The 26,609-nt window shown below is 41.1% G+C and overlaps 2 protein-coding genes across 3 annotated transcripts; both read left to right on the top strand.

Moving 5' to 3' along the window:
• enpp5 (ectonucleotide pyrophosphatase/phosphodiesterase 5) lies at positions 1-8,835 on the top strand. The gene is made up of 4 exons (XM_037750195.1): positions 1-249; positions 2,490-3,395; positions 4,112-4,291; positions 6,185-8,835. Exons 2-4 carry the CDS (start codon positions 2,513-2,515, stop codon positions 6,586-6,588), a joined length of 1,467 nt encoding a protein of 488 aa, XP_037606123.1. The 5' UTR covers positions 1-249; positions 2,490-2,512; the 3' UTR covers positions 6,589-8,835.
• A 1,489-nt stretch (positions 8,836-10,324) lies between these two features.
• On the top strand, positions 10,325-26,141 carry clic5b (chloride intracellular channel 5b). 2 transcript variants are annotated; one of them, XM_037750196.1, is made up of 6 exons: positions 10,325-11,492; positions 21,518-21,627; positions 21,720-21,845; positions 22,479-22,585; positions 22,813-22,994; positions 24,564-26,141. In XM_037750196.1, exons 1-6 carry the CDS (start codon positions 10,770-10,772, stop codon positions 24,726-24,728), a joined length of 1,413 nt encoding a protein of 470 aa, XP_037606124.1. In that variant the 5' UTR covers positions 10,325-10,769; the 3' UTR covers positions 24,729-26,141. The 2 variants fall into 2 exon arrangements, with proteins under 2 accessions (XP_037606124.1, XP_037606125.1); XM_037750197.1 differs by lacking the exon at positions 10,325-11,492 and adding an exon at positions 17,226-17,668.
• The last annotated feature ends 468 nt before the right edge of the window (positions 26,142-26,609 follow it).

Below are 26,609 nucleotides of genomic sequence, written 5' to 3'. Positions count from 1 at the left end.
CGTCATCGGGACCGGTGCATTTGCAGTGGATTTTGGGGGATGCAGAGGAAGCATGCACTTGCAGAAAAACACCGGACAGCCTTTTGTCTTCAAATGATCTGGTTCGGTTTAATATCTGCAAATAATAAAACACATTAAAAAAACACACAGCAGCAGGTTTAATAGGCGGGACTTCCTTCCGGCTGTTTATCTCAGTGTGCGCAGCAGCCTTCAGCAGCAAAGCGAGCCAGTGCAGGATCAGATAACGAGGTAAGCTTGTTGACAACATAATATTATGAATTATTGTGCGTTTCTCTACCTCGATCAGCTATGTCAAGTGTTGCAGCTGTGTGTGTGGATGTCTTATGTTGTTGCATGCAGTGCTGCGTGTTGTAGCTGTTTAGCTCTGCAGCACAAAGGCTACAACACGGATGTCGTCTTATTATTGTTGCGTCTTTGCTATTATTATTGACAGCAGGAAGGCTGTCATTATACATCTGTTGTAAAGTCGCTCTTATAGATGCATTGCAGCCGTTATATCAAAATATCCAATGACATCATTGCTCTCCTGACCTGTAATGTCTTTAATGCTAATGTTATGTTTTGTGTCTTAACTCCATGTTATGTACAGCTGGATAATGTATCAACATATCAACAGCAATATCGTGATAAGACTTGTTTTTGCTCGGGAATATCATGACAGAGCTTTAAAGCTATATTACACTGGTATTACTCTGAATTTTCTTCTTTTTTTTTTTAGAATGTTTTATTTTAAAAATTTTAAGAATAAATATACAAAACATACAAAACATACAAAACATGCAAAACACAAACTCACGAAAACATGGCTCCAAATTCCCTCCCTATCCCACCCACATATAAACTGAAAAAGAACCATACTCAAAAGGAGTATAGGCTCATAAACTATCAATTGAATTAAAAAGGATATAGATAAAAACAAATTAAATACACAAATAAAGAAATCATAAATAAGGAGATGCAGTGTTCTGACTTATTCAGATGACTAATGATGTATCAAGTCTGACAATTTTGTTATATCAAATCCGATATAGGTGTTGGTAAGGAGTCCATATAGGTTAAATAGGGTTGCCAAATCTTCAGAAAGGTGTTGTATTCATTTCTCAGGGTATATGTGATCTTTTCAAGTGGAATGCAGCTGTTCATTTCCAGAAGCCATCTAGATATGAAGAGATGGGAATCGGACTTCCATGTAATTGCTATACACTTCCTGGTGATGCACAGAGCTATTTTTAAAAACTTTTTTTGAAAGTTTCTTAAAGGTGTACTAATGACTCTGAATTTTCTGAAGTAACTTCTTACGCTATAGAGCTGAGCTCATTAATCTATTAGTTTTATTATAACAATAATTTAATCTATTAACCATGACATGTTCCCAGTGCCCAAGAGGACATCTTTAACTTGTTTTTGTTCAACCAACAGTTCAAAACCTAAAAGGTATTAAATATGCAACGTAATAAAACTGAGAAAATCTGCTAATTTTTATATTTGAGAAGCGTGAACCAGCCATTTCCTGGCATTTTTGCTTAAATAAATGGCTGAAATGAGTTAATCGATTATCAATTAAGTAGGGCTGTCCTGAATACCATTTTATGGGCTTCGAAGCTTCGGTGAGAAATATTCGAAAGTATTTCAAGCTTCGCGGACCAGCAGTAGGTTGACATGTTCTTCTGTCTGTCTCCATCTCCCCCGTTTCAGTGCCCGGGACAGTGCTACTGTACTGGACTACTGTACACACACACATCTCTACACACAACAGACAGTGATATTGGTCTGAGAATAAATAATAATTAATAATGTTGTGGGATTATTCCTTATTTCATGGGCTATTTTGGGTATTTTGCTATTATTATAACATACTTATATATATAAAAATAATTAAAATAAAAAAACGAAGTATTGGAATAGTGATTTGGATGTTTAATACCATGGCAATGGTCGAAGCTTTGAAGCATTGGGGTCAGCCCTACAATTAAGTTGTGGACGAATTTTCTATTGTGCAACTAATCGATCATTTGCCTTAGCCCTAATCAACAGTAATTATCACTTAAAGGAGCAGTGTGTAGGGTGTAGTGGCATCTAGTGGTTGCAGATTGCAACCAAATGAATACCCCTCCCCTCACCCCTCCATTTCACAAGCATGTTGGAGAACTACAGTGGCCTTCAGGTAAAGAAAAACTGTAAAAGGCTCTCTCTAGAGCCAGTGTTTGGTTTGTCCATTCTGGGCTACTGTAGAAACATGGCGGAGCAACATGGCGGACTCTGTGAAGAAGACCCGGTCCCTATGTAGATACAATATCAAAGGCTCATTCTAAGTTAACGAAAACACAACGATTCTTAATTTCAGGTGATTATACAGAAATGAAAAGTACTTCTACAGATACTGAGCTGAGATACGGATACTTTTTCTCAGATGAGAGAGTTTAATTGCTCAGCCTGACTGAATTCTTCCTTTTTGTGTGTGTTTGTAGGTTGTCCCATCACACACCACACTATGCTGGGCTGCTTGTTGCGAGGAGGCTGCAGTCCTCTGGTCTGCCTGTGGGCCCTGCTGTTGCTACCTCTGGTCTCCCTCCATCGCTTGAACCAACACGGGCGCCGGAGCCACGGCGTGAGGGAGCGGCCCAAGCTGCTGCTCTTGTCCTTCGACGGCTTCCGATGGGATTACATCGACCGGGTCCCGACGCCCAACTTCCGCGAACTCATCGATAACGGTGTGATGGTGGAGCACGTGGAGAACGCTTACATCACCAAAACCTTCCCCAACCACTACAGCTTGGTGACGGGGCTGTACGCCGAGACGCACGGCATCGTGGCCAACGAAATGTACGACCCCGTTCTGAACCGCTCTTTCTCTATGGAGACGAACAGTATTTACGAGTCCCGATGGTGGGAGGAGGCGGTGCCTCTCTGGGTGACCATCCAGAAAGCTGGAGGGCGGAGCGGGGCTGCAATGTGGCCGGGGTCTGACGTAAAGATCCACGGCATGTTCCCCAATCAGTACCTCCCGTATAATGCCTCAGTCTCCTTTGAAACCAGAGTGAAGTCGATTATTGAATGGTTCACTCTGCCCAAAGAAGCAGCGGTGGATTTTGGAGTTCTGTACTGGGAGGAGCCGGATGAGAGCGGGCACGCTCTGGGACCTGAGAACCCAGAAATGGACAAGGTCATCGCCACGATCGATGAGATGCTCGGCTTACTCATGAATGAGCTAAAGAAGGCGGGGCTGTACGAGAAAGTGAACCTGATAGTGACCAGTGACCACGGGATGACGCAGCTTTTCCCTGATAAGATCATAGAGCTGGACGAGTATGTGAGCAGAGACCTGTACACCTGGGTGGACAAGAGTCCAGTGGTGGCAATACTGCCTAAAGAAGGTATCACTTTAACTGACCCGATTTCATTGTTATCAGGCCATTAAATAGGCGTTATCAAACACTATAAGCACCATATATGTGGGTCAGTAGGGGCCTACTACACCTATTGCTTTGTTAAAGTGAAAGCGACACCTTTTAACACATAACTGAATGAGTCTTCTGGGGGGAAAACCCTGTGTTTTGTGTCCCATTCATTGCCCCCAACCTCCACCCCATATGGAGTTTAACACCATCTATACTACGGCACCTGACTTCTGCTTCTGCTCCTGTCATAATTACTACGGTCGCTAGAGGTCGCTGTCGTGTTCTTTTATACCTTCCTTTGGTGATCTACCATGTGAATAGATGATAAAACCTACTAGTGGGTGTAGTAGGCCCCTGTTGACCCACATCTATGATGCTTATAGCGACCAATAACGCCTATTTAATGGCCTGATAACAGTCTATTCAGCTGTTGAAACATCTGTCACATTCAATGCTGTCAAGGAACTTGATTAAAGGAATAGTTTGACATTTTTTTAGAAGGGAAGATCGATACCACTCATGTCTGTACGATAACTATGAAGCTAGTGCTAGGCGACAGTTAGCGTAGCATAAAGACTTGAAACAGGGAGAAACTAGCCTGGGTCTGTCCAAAGCTAACAAAATCTGCCTACCATAGACTCTAAAGCTCACTAATTAACACATCATATAATTTATTCTCATCTGTCTTGCAGGGAAGCTCGACGAGGTGCACAGTAAACTGGCGAAGGCAAACCCGAACATGGTGGTGTACAAGAAGGAAGAGATTCCCGAGCACTTCCACTATCGACACAACATCAGGATCATGCCCATTATCATAGAGTCCAAGGAGGGCTGGACCATCATGCAGAACAGGACCTCCGGGCCCTTCATGCGTATGTATTCAAGCCTCATATAAAGCTCTGTTGGGAAATTGTTCTGGTTTGTGGCTGTACACATTAAACAGGGTTTTTGCAGATGTTTCAAACAGTACTTGCTCTATTAATAGCTTCACAGGAGTTTTTTTTTAAGCCATTGAACCAAAGCTAGCTCATGTAATACTAGCTGTAATTAACAAAGAAAGCCAGATTTGTTTTCCCTTAGAAACAGCGGGAATGTGTGTGTGGGTTTGGAAGTGTGTCCTGCGCCGCCTCCAAGTGCAGTTATTTTTCTTCAATTCAAATCACAAGCACGTATTTTTTCAAACACCCCCTCTTCATATTAGAAATCTCAAACTGAGTATCTGAGATTTTCCTTGCGGTAGCAGACTACACCAGCTAATTTTCCTCCTCTCCTGTTGAAGGCTTGTTAATCAGTAAAATGACCTCCTGGAGTCTCTGGCTGGAGAGAAAATCTGCTGACTCTCAGTCTTCACTTACAACGTGGTGTGAGACCGCTTAGCCAAATATGTATAGTATGATACTATGCTGCATATCAGAAGTTGTTTCTACTGTACAGCTGTTTGATTAATGAGAGATCAATAGGCCAGGATGATAAAACCATAGCTGTTACTGTCTAGCAACTTCTGCTCCTCAGTGCATTACAGGGAAGGCACTTAGATATATTAGAGTACACCCAGTGTGCAGCAATGCTCATTTATTAATGATTATTATCGGTGTGTGGACTGGACCTGCATTTCCTGGTGGCTGAAGATTAAAAAGGTACGGTCATGTTACAGTTCTGCCCTGTGAATATACACCTTCTCCCCTGTTTACTTCAATTGAACACGGTACAATAGATGAAATCAAGCTTGTTTTTTAGGTTTTTATGTCATTCTGTAGCTTCCCAGAGGTGTGCTTCATGTATTTGAATCTGAACATTCAAATTTTGTTCAAAGTACGTATGTTTTAGAGTCAAAATGCTATTTTCCCAAGCCCTTCTAAAAACTTTTTCCTTCGTGACATGACTTAGGTTTCTGCACGATGACGCTGCTATATATATATATATATATATATATATATACACACACACTGGGAAAAAAAAGTTCGGAAACTTGTGTTTGGTGGATTATTTCTCTGTTGTTACATTGCTAATTGGCATTGTATTTTACATCGTAAGAAAGCCTGTGTATTTACCTTCACAATGATGTCCAACTTGTAAGGATCATGCATTTGTGGGATGAGCAGCACAGTTGATTATGTGGGTAGTGCCCAAGAAAAGTTTGCCAAAATGCTCTGTCAAAAAATAAAAATTAACACTTTCAGATATTTCCAAACATAGCACAGCTACCTTTATCTCAGCTAGTGCTAGCGTTCAATCATAACCTTGATTAGCTTACAACTGCTGAGTGGGCATTTCCATATGAAAAAAAACAGAACAGAACACAGAGGGACCCGCCCTGTAAGGCAGGATAAGTCTGTGATACTGTGCCTGATTGGATGGTACTTGAACCCAAAGATGCTGCCATTGCAGGCAGCATTGATAAACTGTATTGATTTCACTCACAGCACACTAAGTGAATCCTGTCAGTTCTCCAGGAGTGTAATTGCACTGATACATTTTAGGAGCAGTATTAACCAGCCTAAGCCTCCATCAAAGGTCTATGTGCTTGTGTGTTTTGATTTAATTTTCAGTTTTGCTTGTGCGTTGCTGTGATTGATTTAGCAGTAACCAGTCAGCTGGGGCGAGCAGTGACGGTAGTAAATCATTCGAGAGAGCAGCAGTGCCAGATTCCATAAATCTCTCTCTGCCATGGGATGTGGAAATCTATAGATTAACAATGCAAGAATAATTAACATCAACGCATTGTAACCAGTTATGCTAATACATTTCTCGTCTTTTCTCTCCAGTTGGAAACCATGGCTATAACAACACCTTACGCAGCATGCAGCCTGTGTTCGTGGCCCAGGGGCCGGCTTTTCGGCAGAATTACATCAAGACCTCCATGCGCTCCGTTGACCTTTACCCTCTAATGTGCCACATCCTGTCCATCCGCCCCCTGCCAAACAACGGCTCCCTCTTAAACGTTCAGGACCTGCTGTCCCATGAGCCGATTACACCCATATCCACCGTCCCTCCCAGGGTCAACGGGTACTCCTACGCCCCCGTCGTGGGTTCTTTCCTCGGCGTGGTGATGGTGCTGGGCTTTCTGGTGGTCTACATCAAACAAGTGACGCTCAAACAGCTGCCCTCATTAAAACACAGAAGCAGGGAGATGTCGCAGCCTTTACTGCAAGAGGACTTGCACCTGTAGCTGAAGAAACAAAGGATGGCGGACGTAAAAAGAAGAGGAGGTATTTCTCCCCAAGGTAGTCCGCTCTGTCCAGAAGCATCCCCTAACGCCTCCCTTATACGCCTAAATGCCACTGTGCTGCTCTTTTTAATAGTTGTAGATCAAGGGAATCTAATCATGTATAGAGGTACGTCTCGCTTGCTTGAGTGTAAGGGAAATGTCCGGGGTTTGCTTCTGGTGCAGGCTAGATAATAAACCTTTACATGGGCTTTATAGTGGCTTTGCTTTGATTGTGAATTTTACCCAATATCATCGTCATTTTCATTGTTGCTTAATACGTAAAAATTCAAAGCGAAGAGTGGAATTTTAGCCTGTGATTCTGGCAAGTATGAACCTTTGTTGGCCAAAACCGTGACTTGGATGACATGAAGGTGTCAGTATGCTCGAAATGAACTTGTTTGTCTGTAGGTAAAAGTATTTATAGCTGAACAGCCACAGCGGAAGGCGGGGTGAAAAGCCAGCCAGCAAAGACAGGGTCAAGAAGCATAACTGCACATACTTTAAGACAATCTTTCCTTGATGGCATTCATAGTGTTGCACTCATTTGCACATAGGAAAACAGAAGTAACAAAGTGCGAATGATAAAAGATAGCTTGAGAGAGAAGTTCAAAGTTTGACTTTCCATAATTGTCAGACACAGCCAGGTAAGGTGTGGAGGGAGGGGGGTTTCAGATGCTATCATAGACTGTATATAAAGATGGATGACATGACAGCTCCCAAAAAGTGAAGCCAAAACATCTCGACAACAGACTCTGACTCCAAATGATGTCAAAATCTCAAGATAGCAGCTGCGGTATCCGGGATATTTTGGCTTCAATTTTGTACAATGGAGGAAGTGGAGACTTTTCGTCCATCTATATATACAGTCTATGGATGCTATTCAATGATCCAAAAAGCTCTTTGTTTGAAGCATACTGACACCTTTTACTCCCTGACAGTAACAGTGGTATGGATGCCAGTAGATTTGGTATATTTGGCATTTTCAAATCTATCCTAAACAGATTTGTATGTCATAAGGTATAGAAGGAACGAGGCCATGTCAGGTTTTTGCCACCAATTTTTCTACTTGTGGCACTGAATTAGAAGTTACATGAAATATAAATGCTGTGATTAATCAGAAAAGTATTTCAAACTCAACAGGAGATTGGCTTGGGTCAGTGTTATTTTCCAAATGTTACTAGGAAGCAGATGTTCCATTAAAGACTCGCTCAGCGTGCCAGGCTACTGCTCGTACGTGTAGGTCATCCCATGAGCCGATCACATCACGACCTTGCTCTTTAGTAGTCAGTTACCATTTGCCTTTTAACTTACCGGAGAACATCTCTCCAAGGTGTGCAGTCGTTTGTGTGTCTGTTTTTTTTTTGTAGAGTTTGTGTTCGGAGGGCATTTTTCTGTATAGATGACCATGTACCACCCTCCCGTTCATACGTCATAACCACGGCCATTTGTTGGTGAAATGTGAAGTGCAATTGCTATTGGTCAGTATTTCGTCAAAGGGATTTCAAGGGTTTTTGTTGTTGCTTGGTTGAGAAGACTATTTCGGCATGACTTGCAAGAACTGTTCCCATGATTTGCACTACTGGATATAAATGAAACAGAACGAAGGGGCAGTAGTTGGATGCTTTTTAGGTCATGTATAATTTGCACTTCTTGTTCGTAGTTGCTATTTGAAATGATAAAAAAAAAAGTTAGGTGCCTCTTGCCAAAAAGCTTTTTAATTAGCACAATAAATAGAAAGTCAAGTAGAATCCAAATCTGCAAATAAATTATTCTTCTAATATTTTTTCAGCATCTTTTAAGAAACAATTGGTTTTTCTCCTTATGCTTTTAGATGCATTGACTAACACTTGTGCCCAACAATATGACAGATATCACTGTGATATATAGTTTTTACAAATTTAAAATTTGAAAATATTTATATGGAAATTGTTAATTTTCTGATAACAGTCTTGTTTTATGAAAGAGAAGTGTTGTCTGAAAATTTTCCCCTGACTTGTTGAAAGAGAAATTAAATATATCCATAATATATTTAAATAATATTAATTTTAAAATTTTAGAAAATAACAAATGTAGATCAGGTTTATCTCAGTTGAATATTAACTTGGATTTGAAATATGGATATTTAATATGATTTACAAATTAACTACCTTTGCCATGTTGATGCAATTAAAGAGTCTTCTGAAATTAAAAGGACTTATGTCAAACTGAGCTATTTGTGTTTTATTTTCTGTGTGTGTGTACGTGTTTGTGTATGATGCTGAGGTCTGATTCTGAAGGCTGATAAAATCCATGTAAAAATAGCAACTAATTATTTGGCATAAATAAGGATTACAAGTTGTTAGCACTTGGGGACTGTACGAAAATTATTTGGGTGGCGAGTGGGGCTGAACCTAAGGTTTCAGGTTTTGTAAAAGCAAGGCACTCAGCATTATAGATATTTTCTTTGGAGTTTGGAAAAAAAAATCTTTCACTACCCTCCCCCCAATATCTCAAAAAGATATAACTGAATAGGTACAATCAATTTCACAATCAATAATTAAAACATGACAAGCAGAAATTAGAGGTGGGATTAAGCATTGCCTAATTCTTTGACAAACTGGCAGTTAATTGTTAAATAAAGAGCTTTTAATTAAACATTTATTTAAGCTGAAGTTGGTAACTTTGAGCAAATATAACAAAAAAAGTTATTTTTATAAAAACAGTCAGTATATCCTGATAGTATTGCATGAGACAGATAATATGAGAAAAATCATGTTCTTCTGTTTAGCTAAACAGTACACTAAAAGATGTTTCTGAAAACATTTGAGGCAAGAAATAGGCATTACAGTAACAGAATATTGATTCATATTTGATCAGCGCTGCCTAGTTTGACCGTTTGATCGGAGTTAGCACGTTTTGCGAGCAGTGACTGACAGCTATCCAGAGACTGCTCAGCTCTGATTGGTTGTTTTGTTTTGGCATGGTGGAAACTTGCAAATGCCTTTAAGAGCACTAGTACAAAGTGACATGATTTTTTTCACAGATTATCTGTCTCTTGCACTACTGTCAGGATACAGTGACATTTTTATAAAATTAACTTATCATATTTGCTCAAAGTTCCCAAATGCAGCTTTAATGTCACTGAATTAAAGGTTCGGTGTGTAGGATCTGGCGGTATCTAGCGGTGAGGTTGAGATTGCAACCAACTGAAGCCTCTCCCGTGTGCCAAGTGTGTAGAAGAGCTATGGTGGCTGACGCAAAAACGTGAATGGCCCTCTCTAGAGCCAGTTCTTGTAATTTTGGAGCATTTGGAGCAGAGCCAGTGCTTAGAGTGTGTGTGTATGAGGGAAGTGAGTGGTGAAGCAAGAGAGAGAGCGGCAGCAGCGGGAGTGAGTAACATTATCGACTCCGGCCTAAGCCGTTCTGGGCTACTGTAGAAACATGGCGGTGAAACATGGCGGTGCTAAATGGTGGACTATGTGGAGAGGACCCGCTCCCCGTGTAGATATGAAGGGCTCATTCTAAGCTAAACGAAAACACAACTATTCTTATTTTCAGGTGATTATACACTAATGAAAACATACATATTAATATTATATTCCATTTTTGCCAATAGATCCCCCTAACTGTTACACACTTGTCCTTTAATAAAAAAAATAATAACATAATAATAATAAAAAAAAAATCAAATATAAATCTGTGAAAAAAAATAAGACCCTATCCTCAACCCCAGATTTCAGACTATCCTCCCTTCAAAAAAAATAAAAATTTTCATACAGTGCCTTAGAAATATTATCATTTAAAGTACAAATTGAAATTATACCAACAAACCAAGCTAAGGGGAAGTAGCCCTGATAAATCTTTAGTTGCGATTCATTACAAAGTAACTTCTGTTAGGCTAAGTTTACATAATTGGAAATTCAAAAGTTGTAAAATTACAATAAATGAATCCAATTTGGAGTACGTTATCTGGAGTGAATAAAAGTTGGATAGGCCTAAATAAAAAAGACAAAAATAAGTAAGTGTCTTAAGTGTTCACTGAAGGTGACGTTGCACTAAAGCTGATGTTTCCTCACTGCCAGTATGTCCTTGAAGGCACAGCAGCTTTTGCATAAATCACTTGTTAACTCGCAGGATCAAAGGTCTCCTATGAGTTCTCGCTCATGCGCTCAATCAGTCAGTCAGTCAGAGGCAGGCGGACCGTGTACCACCACTGTGAACCACGTTTTAACTCTCCAGGTAAAAAAAAAACTAACCCAGCAAACATGGACAACGTCTATGACACAGTAGATGAGGGAAGTGCGCATGAGGAGCGCCGTGATGGAGCCGACAGCCCCGACGACCGAGAGCCCAAACAGGTGAGCTCAGGTGAGTCGAAGGAGCAGCAGCTGCTCAGCGAGGTGACGGTCCACGTCTCCTCCGCGGAAGGAGAGCAGCGCAGCTCTCCGGACTACATGGACACCAGAGACGAGGACAAACACAGCAGCTCGTCCTCTTCATCCAGCGATGATGATGAAGAGGAGGCCAAAGCAGAGAAAGAGGTTAAAGCAGATGAGGTGACAGAGGTGAAGGTGGAGCCAGCGGTGGAGGAGGCGAAGGTGGAGGAGGTGAACGGCGAGGCGCACGACGGATCCAGGCGCTCATCATCATCCTCGGCCTCCTCAGCATCCTCCGTTCCGCCCGGAGACCCGTGCGATGACCCACCGATCCAGCTGAGGGTCCAGGAGGAGGAAGATGAGATGCTGATGTCGTACACCCTCCCCAGCACTGACAGCACGCCGGAGGAGTCCGTCGACTACAGCCTGAAGACTGTGGAGACTTTGGAGACTCTGGAGAATGTGACTCTGGATGAGAGCAGCCAGCCGGACATCTCTCTGTTCGTCAAGGTAAGAAACAATATAGAGAGGACCAGCAGACAGTGTTTGCAGGGTTTGACCCAGGTTCTGCCATCAGACTGCTTCAGCCTCACTGTTCAGCATATGAGGCATCAAACATAAGCAGCTACATTAAAGTTAGAGTTTCACTTTCAGTAGTGATGAACTCAGCAGCATTTTTTTCCGATTTGCCAAAATGCTCCTTGAAGCCATCATCTTGTCTGTGTATCCTTCACTGTTTTGGATCCTCTAGCACAGCTATTCTCAACCACTGGTCCGGGGCCCACTGGTGGGCCTCAGAGAGACACCTTGTGGGTCTGCCAAATGGTTAGATTAACCACTATTCTGTATTTCAGAGGTTATAGCGGGCTCACTTTTAAAGCTAGAGTAAAGATACTGGCATCATATGAAACTAGAAAAACGTAAGGAATCCATCGGTACCAACCGTGTCATGCTGGAGGTTAAATAACGCTCCAAACTTACGCTAAATTTTGGTGAGGAAAAACTGCCATGGCCATTTTTAAAGGGGTCCCTTGACCTCTGACCTCAAGATATGTGAATGAAAATAGATTCTACAGGTACCCACGAGTCTCCCCTTTACAGACATATATGGCACAGATGCAGTGACACAAAATCAAGCAATTTTTTAAACCAGCAAAAGTGTGTGGTGAGGAAATATGACCCTGAATACTTTGGATTCATAATGGCAGGCAGTGATGGGTGAGGGTAAGCTGAATATCTATGTGGGTCATTACACCTGACTGTGGCATAACACATATTTTATAGCCCAGTTTGTCATTTATTTGGGAAGGTGGTCCTCGGAAATGTTTGAACAATCGGAAATGGGCCTGGAGTTACAAAAGGTCAAAAGTCCTGTCAGGATTGCTTACTCAGTGGTGGAAGTATACTCAGATCAATACCACAGTGTAGAAATACTCTGACACATGTAAAAGTCCTGTATTCAACAATTGACTTAAGTAAAAGTACAAAAGTATCTGCATCAAAATATTCTCAAAGAACCAAAAGTAAAAGTATTCATTATGCAGAATGGCCCTTTTCAGAATAATATATATATTATATTATTGATACATTAATGTGAAGATCACGTTAATGTTGCAGCTGGTAAAGGTGGAACTCATTTTAATTCCTTTATATGCCACCTGGTAGCTTGTGAATTTACACCCTGGAGACCAATAAAGTCTCATCTTAACCCATAATAATGCATCATAATGTATTTGTTGATTATATTTGATATTATTGTTTTCAGATAAATGTAGGAGTAAAATGTACAATATAGAGCTCTGAATTGTGGTGGAGTTAGAAGTATAAAGTACCTAGAAAATGGAAACACTCAAACAGGTATCTCAAAACTGTACTTAAATACAGTACTTGAGCAACTGTACTTTGTTACTTTCCACCACTGGTTACTGATGATGGAAAACCAACATAATTAAAATAGGCTAGAGACTTTAATTCCCCTTGAATAGAAGTTATCAACCAACTGACACGTTCTGCGTTCAGGGGACAGAACATTGGTTATTGTATTTCAATATCTGCCACATACTGTATATACGTTATATATTTTATATCAAAGATTAGTGCATATATTGAGAGACACCATCCAAAAGTGAAACATCAACCATTCGTTGGCTGAGACTGAGCCATACAAATAACTAATCTAATCTTATTTTAGGTCAATATTCATTATGTGATAATAATCATATAAAATATTCGGAAGCAACAACTGATAATGCTTTCAGTTTCACAATCAAGGTCCATATCAGAATAATTCGAATTTGCTACGTACATTTACAGTCAAGAAATTTGAATGTGTGGATTCCATTTGCAGGTCAAATTAAGCGCAAGAAAACATACAAAAAAAATTGAAAAAGATAAGAACTATAATGATGTTGTAAGAAGAGATAATACTCAAGCACTATACAACTACTATGTGAAAAACTAAAAATAGAAATCTTAACTTATTTATAGCCAGAGTATACGCATGGTTTACTGTTGAAGCATAACTAACTGTAGAGGTTTTTTTTTAAGTTGAATAAATTAAACTTTTTGAAGCAAATGTACTATAACTTTAGTATATTAGTATATTTCAGTGAGAAACGTCGTAGGAGCAGTGATCTCTTTGTATCAGCAGCGTTGTCAGTGACTTTAATCTGCAGGCAGCCTGATGTAATAATTAACTGGTTTACTGTACGGCAATAGAAACCAGGAGTGAACTCCATGCCTGAGTAAATCACCCTGTGTGTTTTGCTGCTTTTCTGATATAGAGCTGCTCTGTGAGAGGTGAGCTGTACTATCAGTACATGCAGGGGTCACTTTGCTGATTGGGCAACCGAGATTGAGAGTCAGTGGGGCTGGACTCAAGGAGAGCTCTGTCTTAGCTCACTAAAAGGCCTCGTAATAGGGAACGACAGTAGTGGTTAGTGCTGAATCTTACAATTGTCTTTATATTGTATTGGCATAGGCCATGGTCGACTAGAAATGAGTGTATGCAATCAACGCAGATGCAAACAAACAAAGTAATTGCTACAATCTGATCTGGATGATGATTCCTAGAAGTGATCCAAACCTCCTCCTATAGTTGTGACAGGGACTGGGGCTAACTCCAGAAACAGTATTAGCCTTTAGCCTTGCCAAATCCAACATCTCGGGTCATGAATATCATAACATACTGAATGTCCATTGTTCTTTTATCACGGCATAAAGAAATCTTCTATACATCTGTCCTTGCAGCTGATTTTCACCCATTTTCTTGATACATTGGTGGGTTTTGGGGATTAGCGATATGCTATCTTTGTGTCATTATATCACAATTATGATAAAGGTGGACCATAGTTCACCATGGAAGTGACAACATACTTGGCCCCTTTTCTGCATACCACCCCACCCTCTATCCTGTCCAACCAGTGGGTGGATTTCCCAACAGTTTTTAATCTTCAATGATCGCCATAAACGAAACCAAGCTGCACTATAAAAGTAGGGAGGGGAGATTGTCTGTCTATGCTGAAAACCTACGTGGCTCCTCCCCTGCCGTTTGTGATATAGCACACCACTGCCAATAGGCTATCAATACTATCACTAATAAGTGTTTTTTAATCTTTTTTTATATTTTTATACAGCCTGATAAACTGATTATGATAACACCAACTGTAAACGATTACTGGCCAAGCCTGAATGGCCATATGCCCATATTAATGAAAGCTTGGCTGTCACTGATGGTTCATTAAGACAATGCTTATATCGACAAGACTGTTGGTTGTCACATTTGACAAGCGTGTGTCGACAAAAGTGGAGAGTTCAAACACTCCCCCTTTTACTTTGGCTCTGGAAAGATACAAAATGTCTGTTACTGTTTGATGTCCGGGTGAATGATTAGCCCAACAAGTCAGTGATTTGAGCTTCCTTTTGTCTCAAGAGGGTACGCAATACCCCAAGGCCATTCTTCTAAACCTTTAATGGTTTTATGATCATCAAGGATTTAGTAAAGGAATAGTCAGACATTTTATGATACAGGCTTATTTGCTGTTCTACAGAGAAATAGATAAGATGGATACCGCTGGCAGTGAATATTCAGGTACAGCCAACAGCCAGCTATAGCTTCGTAGTCTATGCACCCCATTGATATATTTTTATAACTTATCCTCAAGGTGTCTAGTGAACTAATTTTTATGTTCCCAACTCAAAATATTGTCCCAATTGTCTTTGCAGCCTTCTTTTATTTTGGTTGTAAATTAATCTGACTTTTTCATATTTTAAGTTTAAATGTACCTAACTTGTTAAAAGCATGACAATAACCCTCTCAGTCCATTCCTCATTACACAGACAAATAGGGTCATTTGTCCCCTTCCTTTTTTTCCACATTGTACGTTTCAGCCTTATGCTAAAGTCCATACCCCATAATGACAAAGCAAAAACAGGATTTGGAGATTTTCTCCTCCTCCTCTGCAGATCCTCTCAGCTCTCTCAGGTTGGATGGGGACAGTCAGTGGACGGCTAGTTCCAGGTCCCTCCAGAGATGTTCTTTTGGGTTCAAGTCTAGGCTCTGACTGGGCCACTCAATGACACTCACAGAAAGTCACTCCTGCTTTGTCGTGGCTCTGTGCTTAGGGTCATTGTCCTGTTGGAAGGTGAACCTTCAGCTTGATGCCAAACAGTTAAAACTTGGTTTCATCAGATCAGAGAATCTGGTCGAGTCCTTCAGGTGTGTCATGTGGCTGTCTGGCAACTCTGCCATAATTGGTGGAGTGTTGCAGTGATGGTTGTCCTTCTGGAAGTTTCTCCCATCTCCACACAGGATCTCTGGAGCTCAGCCAAAGTGACCACCGTTTTCCTGGTCACCTCTCTTACCATAAAGGCCCTTGCTCAGTTTGGCCGGGCGGCCAGCTCTGGGAAGAGTCCTGGTTGTTCCAAACTTGTTCCATTTAAAAATGATTAAGAACCTTGACTTGTGAATGAATGACTTGAGAACCTTCAACGCAGAAGAATGTTTTTGTAGCCTTCCCCAGATCTGTGCCTCAACACACTCCTGTCTCTGCTGAGCTCTGCACACCTTGTATAGACAGGTGTGTTCCTTTCCAAATCAAGTCCAATCAATTGAATTTACCACAGGTGGACTCCAACCAAGAGAGAGCGATGGGAGGCACCTTAGCTGAGTCTGAATACTTTCTGAATGCACTGTATACAGTATGAGAGTGGTATCAATCTTGTCATATTTTTAGTCTTGTCAAGTATTGCTTTATAAAATCAGCAAAAATTCAGTGTATTTTCTGGTCTGTGCCTGTAAAATATGCTAAAATATATGAAAAGAGCTTCTTTAAAATGCAGTTGCACCCATTTGGAATAAAGCTTTCTATTTATTAATGCCAAATTTGGTAGTCGAAAGACTTTCGAATGAGATGTAAATCTGAAAAGACTTAGAGCTCAGCTCATTATCATGTATTGTTTTCATCATGTAGGTGCTGCGAGGCCTATTGAGACTGTAGCTTTGATTAAGGCCTATACAAATAAAACCTAAAAATAACACATTTAGAAAGTACTCAAGCTGTTCCCCCATAAACACTGATAATGAACTCCTTCTTCCATAGTGGCCCAGTAATTGGTTTGTGCTGCATGTTGTCAGCCAGGAGAGGGGGCTGCTCTATAAATAGGAACAGTTCTAAATATTAGCTCTAGCTTCTCCCAAATTCACAGATGATGAGAGGGTATATGTCTCACAGAACACTGTGTGTGCCTGTTCCAATGAGCCAAATAGTGAGCACCACTCAATTTCTTCAGTGTGATGAAGACCTGTTTTTATCTTTGTTGCCCTACTTAGTAGCCAGTTCCGTAAATGAACGCCAATTCTTGCCTTAAAACCAAAGCCAAGCATCAATAATTCACAGAGGGAAACTCTCCAGGTCTCCTGCTGGTGATCAAATATAACCTGCCTCATTCTGCCAGAGTCAAACATGTGAACATGCATTAAATATAAATGCTGCTGCGCTCAAAAAGGGACAAAAAGTGACACAATTATCATCCCACTTCTTTTGCATGTTATATATTTAATATTTGGGATTACTCAAAAGGGGTGATATTTTTGATATTTTTGTTTGTGAAGTAGCTGGAAAGGTCAACCTGCTCTGACCCCAAGAAGCAAAGAGAAAAATAAGAAAGTGAAGTGAGATGAGACAGAATAGAGAGGAGGTGATGGTAGTGCATGGTGTGTGTTAGAGGAGAGTTTGGTTGCTGCGTTGGGAAGAGAGTGATGGGGCTCCACCCCCTGGCTATAGACAGACACCTGTTTTCCACTTTGTGTCAGTGAGAGCTCGCTCTGCTCTCCATCTGTGTCTAAATCAGAGCACAGGGGCTCTCTACCTGCCACCTGGACAGGACACAAACAAGGGAGAAGACAGCCTTTTGCAGGACCATAAAGGTGGTGGATGGTGGAGATCTTGAACAGGGACTAGAAACCAAAGACAGCTTCTTCTTCTTAAGGTGTGAGGGATCACTGTCAGCGAAGAGAGGATAATCTCAGAGAAGATCTTTTTTTTTTTTGGAGGATGTAGACCTCCAAGGATAAGCAAAGGACTGTAGTTAAAAAAAAAAAAAAAGAATCAAGGTGACAGCCAGAAGCAGGCATCATGTCCACTAACAGTCAAGACAGAGACCCTGATATCGAGCTTTTTGTCAAGGTAAGACAGAGACAGAACTGTGGTTTTCTAAGTTAAGTTTTGATGGAAGATAGATAGACAGTATATGAGCAGGATTTCAGTGCACTACTGTGTGTCGTGGAAAGCTTGTGTAACTCAATAGCAGAGGTAGAGTTACACTGGCACACTGCTCTCCATGTTGACCCGGGATTGTTGTGACAGTGATACTGAAGCTGCTTGTCGATGGTGGGAAGCTCTGCTGTGCTACCATTACTCCACATTACTCCACATTAAAAGACTTTTTTTAAAGGACTGCATTAGCGGTGTGCGTGGCGGGCTAATTCTCTTCACTCTCAAATCCATTAAATCAGCCACTCTGCTCTTTTATATTCAAGTATAAAAGACATTATTTTTGTGCTGGTATTCACTGATCAATAGAAGTCCCAGATTATCTTCCGAAATAAAGCAAACACGACAAAAGTGCCAGTTTGGAAGGAAGTGCAGTGTTGTTTTTGTTCTCCACAACTAGATGCACTTGAGGCCCTGTGGGAAATGTTAGAGGTAGATGGATATACCTGAGGCAGGTGAGGTGGAGGCAGGTGGGAAAACTCATTGCTGATGATGTGTTTGCTGCCTGGATGCACTGACCCAATTAGCTGGTGTGGAGGCTGCTTTCAGCCAATCCACCTCCTAGGAAACCAGTCAGCTTTAGGTAACTGAAACTTCACTGACACTCGGCTTACTCTGTTGTTTCAGTACATGAAACTCTTAATTCTAGAAAGCAAAATGCCGTAGCTAGATAATTTGTCTTTTGCCTTGCATTTAGTTAGCAATCCTAAGCTGTCACTCTTTCAGTAAATGTTGTTCTTAATGAAACCAAACTCACTTTTTCACACTCTATGTGCAGTGTGTTAAGTGCACTATGGTTTCCATAGTAGCTGCAGCCCAGATGCTTCCATCTGAGGTGTGACCTAGATGGACACAGAGTCATCCTACATGGCTGCACCTCCTTTAATGACCCCATAAACCCTGCACACAATTTAGACTTTCACCGAACAATCTATTCAACATATGACACAATATATCTGGGCTATCCAGTGACAAAAAAATGTAATTGTTTGCATCATGGAATCCAGCATTTTTGAGTCCAATTTGACCAATAGTTGGGAATAAATGTCAGGATATCTCGTCCTATGCTGCAATAATTTTGACATTTCTTATTCTACTATCTCTCTGTTTTTGGTCCTCCAACCTTATGGAAGTATAATGATAAATTATTTTAAAGTGTAACTTTTCAGTGCTCGTGTATACAGGGATTGCCCCGTATAACACTAGCAAATTTTGCCTACATTATTCATCAAAGTAGCTGAAAAATGTAATTGTGTAAATTCAGATCTGTAGTGGCAGCTATTTTTAAAGCATGGTACTTATTGGGGAAATTGTACAATTAAGTTCAATTTAATATAAAAAGTGTTTTTAAAGCTTTCATAAAGTACTTTAGAAAATAAAACGGCATACTGGAAATGAAAAAGCAACATATGATTTACTCAAATTATTACTCTGAGCCTGGGCAGCTGATCATTCTGTTGAAAAAAAGTGCGTTTGAACGGGTGAGTTGAAATATTGCAGTATTAAGTAATCACAGACAAATGTAAATATAAAAACATGAGTAATTGTTTTGTTTGCACTGCCCTGCAAATGCTGCTTTGTCATTCATTCTCATTAAAATGTGTGGTAAGACAAACTGAGAACACCCTAGCCCAGTAACCCTATAATAAAGTATGCATGTATATGTACTGTATATGGGCTGGATGGATCATATGAAGTAACATTGCCTCCAGTGGACCCCCACTCATCATCAGATCTCTCAGCGGCTCCGTGCGCTCACGTTCCTCGTGCCCACAGGCCCAGTTGTGTGTGACAGCTTTTGTCCTCCGTGTTCTAGATGTTGATTGGCTATTATCAGTGGCTGTGTATTGTGTTACCGCCGTGCCGCTGAGCCTAGCCATAACAATGAATGGACAGAAGCATCGCATGCACTCAGGCTGCATGACAGCACCGGGCATCAATGGCTGGCGTACATACAGTTGGCTCAGCTACTTTTAGACTGACAGCTCAGTTTTCTGGTGTTTGCTGGGAGCAGTGTACTGTCAAGCACATGAACTGAATGGCAAAATGTTTTCCGTATCTTGTATTTGTGAAGTGACTGCTGATGCTGCATTCAAGTGAAGCATTTATTTGCCATCTCAAGGATACGACGAAATTGCACATAGTTAAATGAATCTACTGATCTCTTAAAACTTTTATTTTCCAAGTCACTAATGTAATAAATGAAAAAAACTGTCTCCAGTGGCAAATCTGTGTTGACCTAGAGGTCAGTGTATTTTGCTGTGTGTTGTGGACCTCTCTGTGAGTGCCCCGTCGGACAGTGAACCAGCTGATGGAATCACTATGTATAATTCAGCTGGGCCAGTGGGTCAGGTGTCACTGCTGACGCTCTGCTGTGTATCCACACATGCCGACACACATGTGCACGATGTATATGATGGAGGGGACGTGACTATAGAAAAACTTGCAACTCCTATTTGGTTATTTTAGGCTATTTATAGGATTAAACGTTTGGATTCATTGATAAACTCATTTCAAAACCATTTGGACAAATTCCACAATTTTGTTTTTACTCTTGGTATTGGGTAAAATGTTTTGACATCAAGAGTATGATGCTTTTGCTATATGGCCGATATATAGACACCATTTAGTACACATAGAATACTACTGATATCCAGAGTGAACTTTTGGTTTGACTCTGTCCTTATCATAAATTTGATCAGGGATTTAAGGGTGACGTATTTATGTGTTTGCGCAGTGTTTAAATTTATACAACCCATGACGCTTCTCTGAACAACCTTTCTGGTCAAATAAAAGTCAAAGATAACAGTCTGTTAAATCCAATATGTATTTAATGTTAGCAGCAAGGTTGCCAGATTCTCAGGAAAGACAATCTTGTGACCCAAGTAGGGGGAATTACTTTCATTATCGAGTAATTTGACGATTATTGTCTAGATTAATTGTTAGCTCAATAAACTTAAAAAAAACCCTTAAACTTAAAGGTACTATTTGTAACAATTTACATGTATTAATCGCTTTGTATTGCCATTGTGTGAACAGATTGTAATATAACTTAAAAACTGAGACCTTTTGCTTCGTAATGTTAGCTGATGAAGTAATTTGCAAAGGGCAAGCTAGTTAGTATCATGGAGATTGGACATTACAGATAGTAATGGTGATATATGATTGTAATGTAATGTCAAGTCACTGTTTTGGCCGATGCCCAGGATGATGGCTCGCGCCTACGGACTGCGTGCACGAGCAACAGGATGCTGACTGCAGTTCACTTAACGGCCACCGGTGTCATTAATAACAAGGACTTTCTAAAAGTTACATATAGTCCCTTTAAAAAAACTTAAACTCAAAACAGAAATTTGACATCCTAAGCATTAGGAGCAGTGGGGCTGCTGTGAAGCACCCTGGGAGCAACTTGGGGTTCAGTGTCTTGTTCTAGGACACTTAAACATGCACACAGTAGTAGCTTTTGAGTGAATAATGTCAATCACAATTTCCTTGAGCCCAGAGTGATGTTATCAGATGTCTTGTTTTGTCCAAATAACAGTCCAAAATCCAAAGAGAAACTATTTACTACAAGGAAAAGCAGCAAATCCTAACATTTGAGAGCCTGAACCATCAAATGATTGGCATTTTTCTGTTGATCAACTAATCCATTATTCGTCAATCATTCTCTCTAACGTCAGAAATGTGTTGACTTAACTATATGGCTGTATTTCCACCACGTGTCATATGTCATCACTCTGACTTGCTTCCTGTCGTGTGCAGGCGGGCAACGACGGAGAAAGCATCGGCAACTGTCCCTTCTCTCAGCGCCTATTCATGATCCTCTGGCTCAAAGGGGTCGTGTTCAACGTCACTACCGTCGACCTCAAAAGGTTAGGATGCATAGTAGAGCGCAAGTTTCCAGTGCACATACACACTCATGCACTTCCTCATGACATATTTGCTATCTCTATGTCCTCTGCAGAAAGCCAGCAGATCTGCATAACCTGGCTCCGGGGACACACCCTCCTTTCCTGACCTTCAACGGAGAGGTCAAGACCGATATCAACAAGATCGAGGAGTTCCTGGAGGAAACGCTCTGCCCTCCAAAGTAATTCAACTGGAAGGTTTTACGACACGTAGTTTACAGTATCGCTGACTACACACACGCTGCTTTTGGCTGGATTTATTTCACTTCAGTGATACTGTTGAAAGGGCAGGAAACATTTTAGTCCAATAAAAAGTGAATATGTGCTGTATTTGATGGGGACTGATGTTAACTGATATAGCTGTTTGTTGTTTATGGCTGCTGTAAATCATTTGTAAATTAATATAATGTGTCTCAGGCACACAAACAATAACTACATGTGCTTTAATGAGCCACTGCTTTTGTGTAATCTTAGAAAAATCAAGACAGGTTTATTGTTTTTTTTGGGGTATTGTCATTCCCAAGAAGAAGAGGAAAAAAAGAACAAAGCCAGTGTGCGAGCAGTTGCAGAGAAAAACGTCAGATCAACTAAATCTTTCTTTTATTGCCTGTAAAGTTTTTTGCATTATAAATGGACCTGAGTGTGAGAGAGCTTAAGGGGCGGGCGGCCAACTCGGTGCGAGTGTGTAACATGCTCTCAGTCTGAGCTGAGCTCCAGTCCAGGTGTTAATGCTATCCAGATGGTTTGGTGCGCCTGCGTCTCTGACTGCGTCTCCTGCCTCTGCCCCCCCCCACCCCTCCTCCCCGTCTGCTCAGGTATCCCAAACTGGCCGCCAAGCAGAGAGAGTCGAACACAGCTGGAAACGACATCTTCGCCAAGTTCTCAGCCTACATCAAGAACACCAAACCAGAGGCCAACGCCGGTGGGCTGCTCATTTTGTGCCATTTACACTACACACATACTCACACGCCGCACAGAAAGAACATATGACAGCCAGTATTATATTCCTCCACTAGGTAGTAGCAGAGTCCAGTGTTTGAGGCCTGCTTGGACTCATGTATTGCTGTGCTGCCACCTAGTGAGGTTATCACCACACACTTTACCTACTGTACCCATGCTCATGTGTGTTTCTTATGTGTGTGTGTTTAGTTCTAGAGAAAGGTTTGGCCAAGGCCCTGAAGAAGCTGGATGACTACCTGAACAGCATCTTGCCAGATGAGATAGATGCAGACAGCATGGAGGAGGAGAAGGGCTCCAACCGCAGCTTCCTCGATGGAAGCGAGCTCACTCTCGCAGACTGCAACCTGCTGCCGAAGCTTCACATAGTCAAGGTAAAGTGAGGGAGGCGTACCTGGGGGGGAATATTCATTGTTAATTGATTCATTTAAAACAGACACAAAAAAAAAGTGGAGTATTTGATTTATATTATCTTGGATGTCAAGTACTCATGTTTGAAGCTATTTTAACAATATTTCTTTTCCGAATTTTGTTAATACAACGCTGACAATCCACTGCACAAACATGTTTGGACTGATAGATATTCCACCCATGACAACATCCAGAGGGCACACAACTAAAACCACGCAAAGAAAATAAGTGTACAAAAAAATATAAATACACAGAAATACACAAATAAAATAATCATAGTGAAAAGAAAGAAAATAAACAAATAAATAAATAAATAATAATGAATTGTTGGGGGGTTTAAAGCTATTTTAAGGTCAAATCCAAACTCATACATGGCATTCCTAATACTAATAGTTATTCAATTATATATATATATATATATATATATAAATAATGTAACATGGTGTCACAAATATTTTCAGTATATATATAACAAGTGAAAAACAAGTTTTGGGTCAGTCCCTGCAAATATTAGAGAAATTGTTTCTTTCTTCAGCCATACAGGGGAAAACATATAATTGAGTCTACTGACAATATATAAGTGTGGATCTTTTGGTCCAAGATTTTAGTCCAAACTGGATTTTGAAATTGGATGTATTGCCATGAGATTTGGTACAGAGTAGACTGACTTTGGTGATCCCCTGACCTTCCCTTTTGCACCACCTGCAGGTCTAGAACTAGATAACTGCTAAGCTAATGACATTCCCATCAGCCTCACCTGTACTTTGTGTTCAGTGCTAATTAGCAAATGAACACCTTAAAATTAGATGTTAAACATGGTAAACATTAGACCTTCTACACATCAGCATGTCAATATTGTCACTGCGAGCATGTTACCATGCTAACACCCTAAAATACGATGGTAAACATAGTAAACATTATACCTTCTACACATCAGCATGTTAGCATTCATTGTGACTGTGAGCATGTTAGTGTGCTAATGGTAGCATTAGTAGCCTCATAGAGCAGCTTGTGGCATTAGACTTTTAGTGGCTTTTTAGGTCATTTGAGTTCATTTGAATCAGGCAGAGCAACTCACACAGTCTCTCTCCTTCTCCTCTCACATTCCCTCACTCTTTTTCTGGAAAAAAAAGTCACCACACTATATTGCTAGTGCTCACTTACTTGAACTTAGGCAGCACAGAGAACACCCAGAGGGTTGTTGAAAGTCTTCTTCTTCTTCTTCTTCTCCTTCTCCTTCTCCTCCTTCTTCTTCTTCTTCTTCGGTGTTTATTGGCGGTTAGCATACCAGCCTAGAGGTGCGTGACGTTGCTGAAAGTCTTTTACTCTCACATGTATTAACTGAAAATGAGGCAGGGCACAAAAATGTCAATTGCAACACCTCATGTGAAAATAGCTCGTGGAATGCACTGCACATAAAATGATGGTACCGTTATAAGACTGCCCAGGGGTGGATTTTAAATGTCTGACAAAAGTAAATCAAGTTTGTTTGTGTTCACTTCATGAAGTTACAGCTTTGCCTTATCTTCCAGGTTGTTGCTAAGAAGTACCGCAACTACGACATCCCCTCAGACATGTCGGGCGTGTGGCGGTACCTGAAGAACGCCTACACACGGGACGAATTCACCAACACTTGCGCTGCCGACTCCGAGATCGAGACCGCCTACAAAGACGTGGCGAGGAGACTGGCCAAGTAACTCGCCAACCGACCCGAGCTCAAACGAGATAAACTAGTACCACAACACAACACTTTTCAACATACATGTGACTGTCCTTTTGAGTCTTCTTCAGTGGCATTTTTAGGAACCAGACATATATTTTTCGTCTGTCGTAGTAAACAGGTCAGATGATGTTGCAGATGTCTGTGTTACAGGGTGGCTTACAGGCCTGCTGCTTTACAACTGTAATGTGGCGTTGCAATTACAGAAACAGACGTGGCAGAAGAGAAGTGGAGCAGACGATAAATCAAGTGCATTTAACTTAATTCACAGGTTTCAGACCACATTCGAATTTTGCTGCTGTGAAACTTCTGACATAACACTTTCGCTCCAACACGATTGTGTCCCGTCTGTATTTATTTCTCATGACACAAAGCTCTCTTTCATGCATTCTCCACCGGTCCGCACGGCCAAACATTTTACTAGCTGCTGATGTCAGGGTCGTTCACTTTATTTATTCCTAAGCCCGCAGGAGTCTAGTCTGACTCCAGTGTTTATTATCAAGCTTTGGCTCAGGGGGGAGACACCTAGATTCATCTAGGATTGGCGCTAATTGTTTTTTTTTGCTGAATATGACTGTTGGCGAGCTGCAGATTCATTTTGATTGTCATCACTTTAGGTGTTGCTGCTGTAGTTGTTTTGTGTCCTTGAGCTCATCTTGAGATTCACTCCTGCTTCTGAAAGATTGATTTGAAGAAAGACTGATTTTTAATGATACGTTTATATGCTCGATGACGTTAGATTTAGCTGACGAGAGCATTAGAACAGAGCTGATTTGTTTGCATGCATGAATCTGTTTTAAATTGTAATATTTAAGAGCTCAAAATCCTTAACTATGTGCCTTTATTTGGAAGTATCAAAAATCCATGCCAATGTCACTGATTCTGAAAAATATGTATTGCAGCCAGAGCGGAGACATTTGTTCTGCCTCTAGCTATTGGTGTTCGGTCTAGGTATTGATTTTGTCTTAAGTTACACATGATATTATGAATGGAGAGAGTATTTATTTAGCAGCCCCCCAATCAGGCCTGATTAGGTGGAGCCATTAGTGCTGCGATGAAAAGCGTCTTCCAGGCCAGGTCCACGATGGTCAGGAGGAGCGCTGCCCTCCAGCCCTCCAGCCCTTCATCACAGAGACATTTCCTCCTAGCAACATCCACAGGCTAAAGTTCAAGTTCAAAAGTTCCATTGTCCACGCGGAGGACGGATGGAAATTTGTCTCGGGGCTTATCGTCTTTGGCTCGGTGTCAGGCTGCAACTATAGCGAGACTTCCTTGCAGAACCATGAGGCTCTTGTGTGGTTTGGACAAACACATGATATGAAATTGGAGCATGATGACTGAGAGCCTTGCTCATTGCGAAGCTCTACAAATAAAATAATATTTTCACAGATCTGCTTCTGCCTTTTCTTTTCGTTTGCAGCTAGGTGATCAATCAACACTGATACTTTGGTGAAGGGAGGGGTGAACGGCGTGACTCGGTGATAGCGAAAGGTGCCGGCAGAGGCTGGATCCTTGTCCTGAAAAGGGTTAAGTGTGCCTGACTGAGTTGATCAAATCCAGTGGTGCAGGTCTGTTTCTCCATCCATAACAGAGAGAGAGAGAGAGAGAGAGAGAGAGAGAGAGAGTGATGACCGTTGACAGGCTTAAATAGAGGCTTCCATGCCAGGGATCAAACGCCATCCCTCTTCTCCACTCTCTCATTAAGACGGAAAACCCGAGCGCCGCCATCCGATCTGTCTCCATTTTTCCTCAAAGGAGTCTAACTTGAAAGATCTGCGCCTGTCGGATTTACAATGGTGGGCGAGTGGTGTTTACTGAGACGCGGCGTTGCCAGAAACAACAGTCAAAGAAAATAAAT

The sequence above is a fragment of the Sebastes umbrosus genome, chromosome 18 (genome assembly GCF_015220745.1).
Source record: "Sebastes umbrosus isolate fSebUmb1 chromosome 18, fSebUmb1.pri, whole genome shotgun sequence".
In the NCBI taxonomy this organism is placed as follows: Eukaryota; Metazoa; Chordata; class Actinopteri; order Perciformes; family Sebastidae; genus Sebastes; species Sebastes umbrosus.
This window is presented reverse-complemented; position numbering and strand designations above follow the sequence as displayed.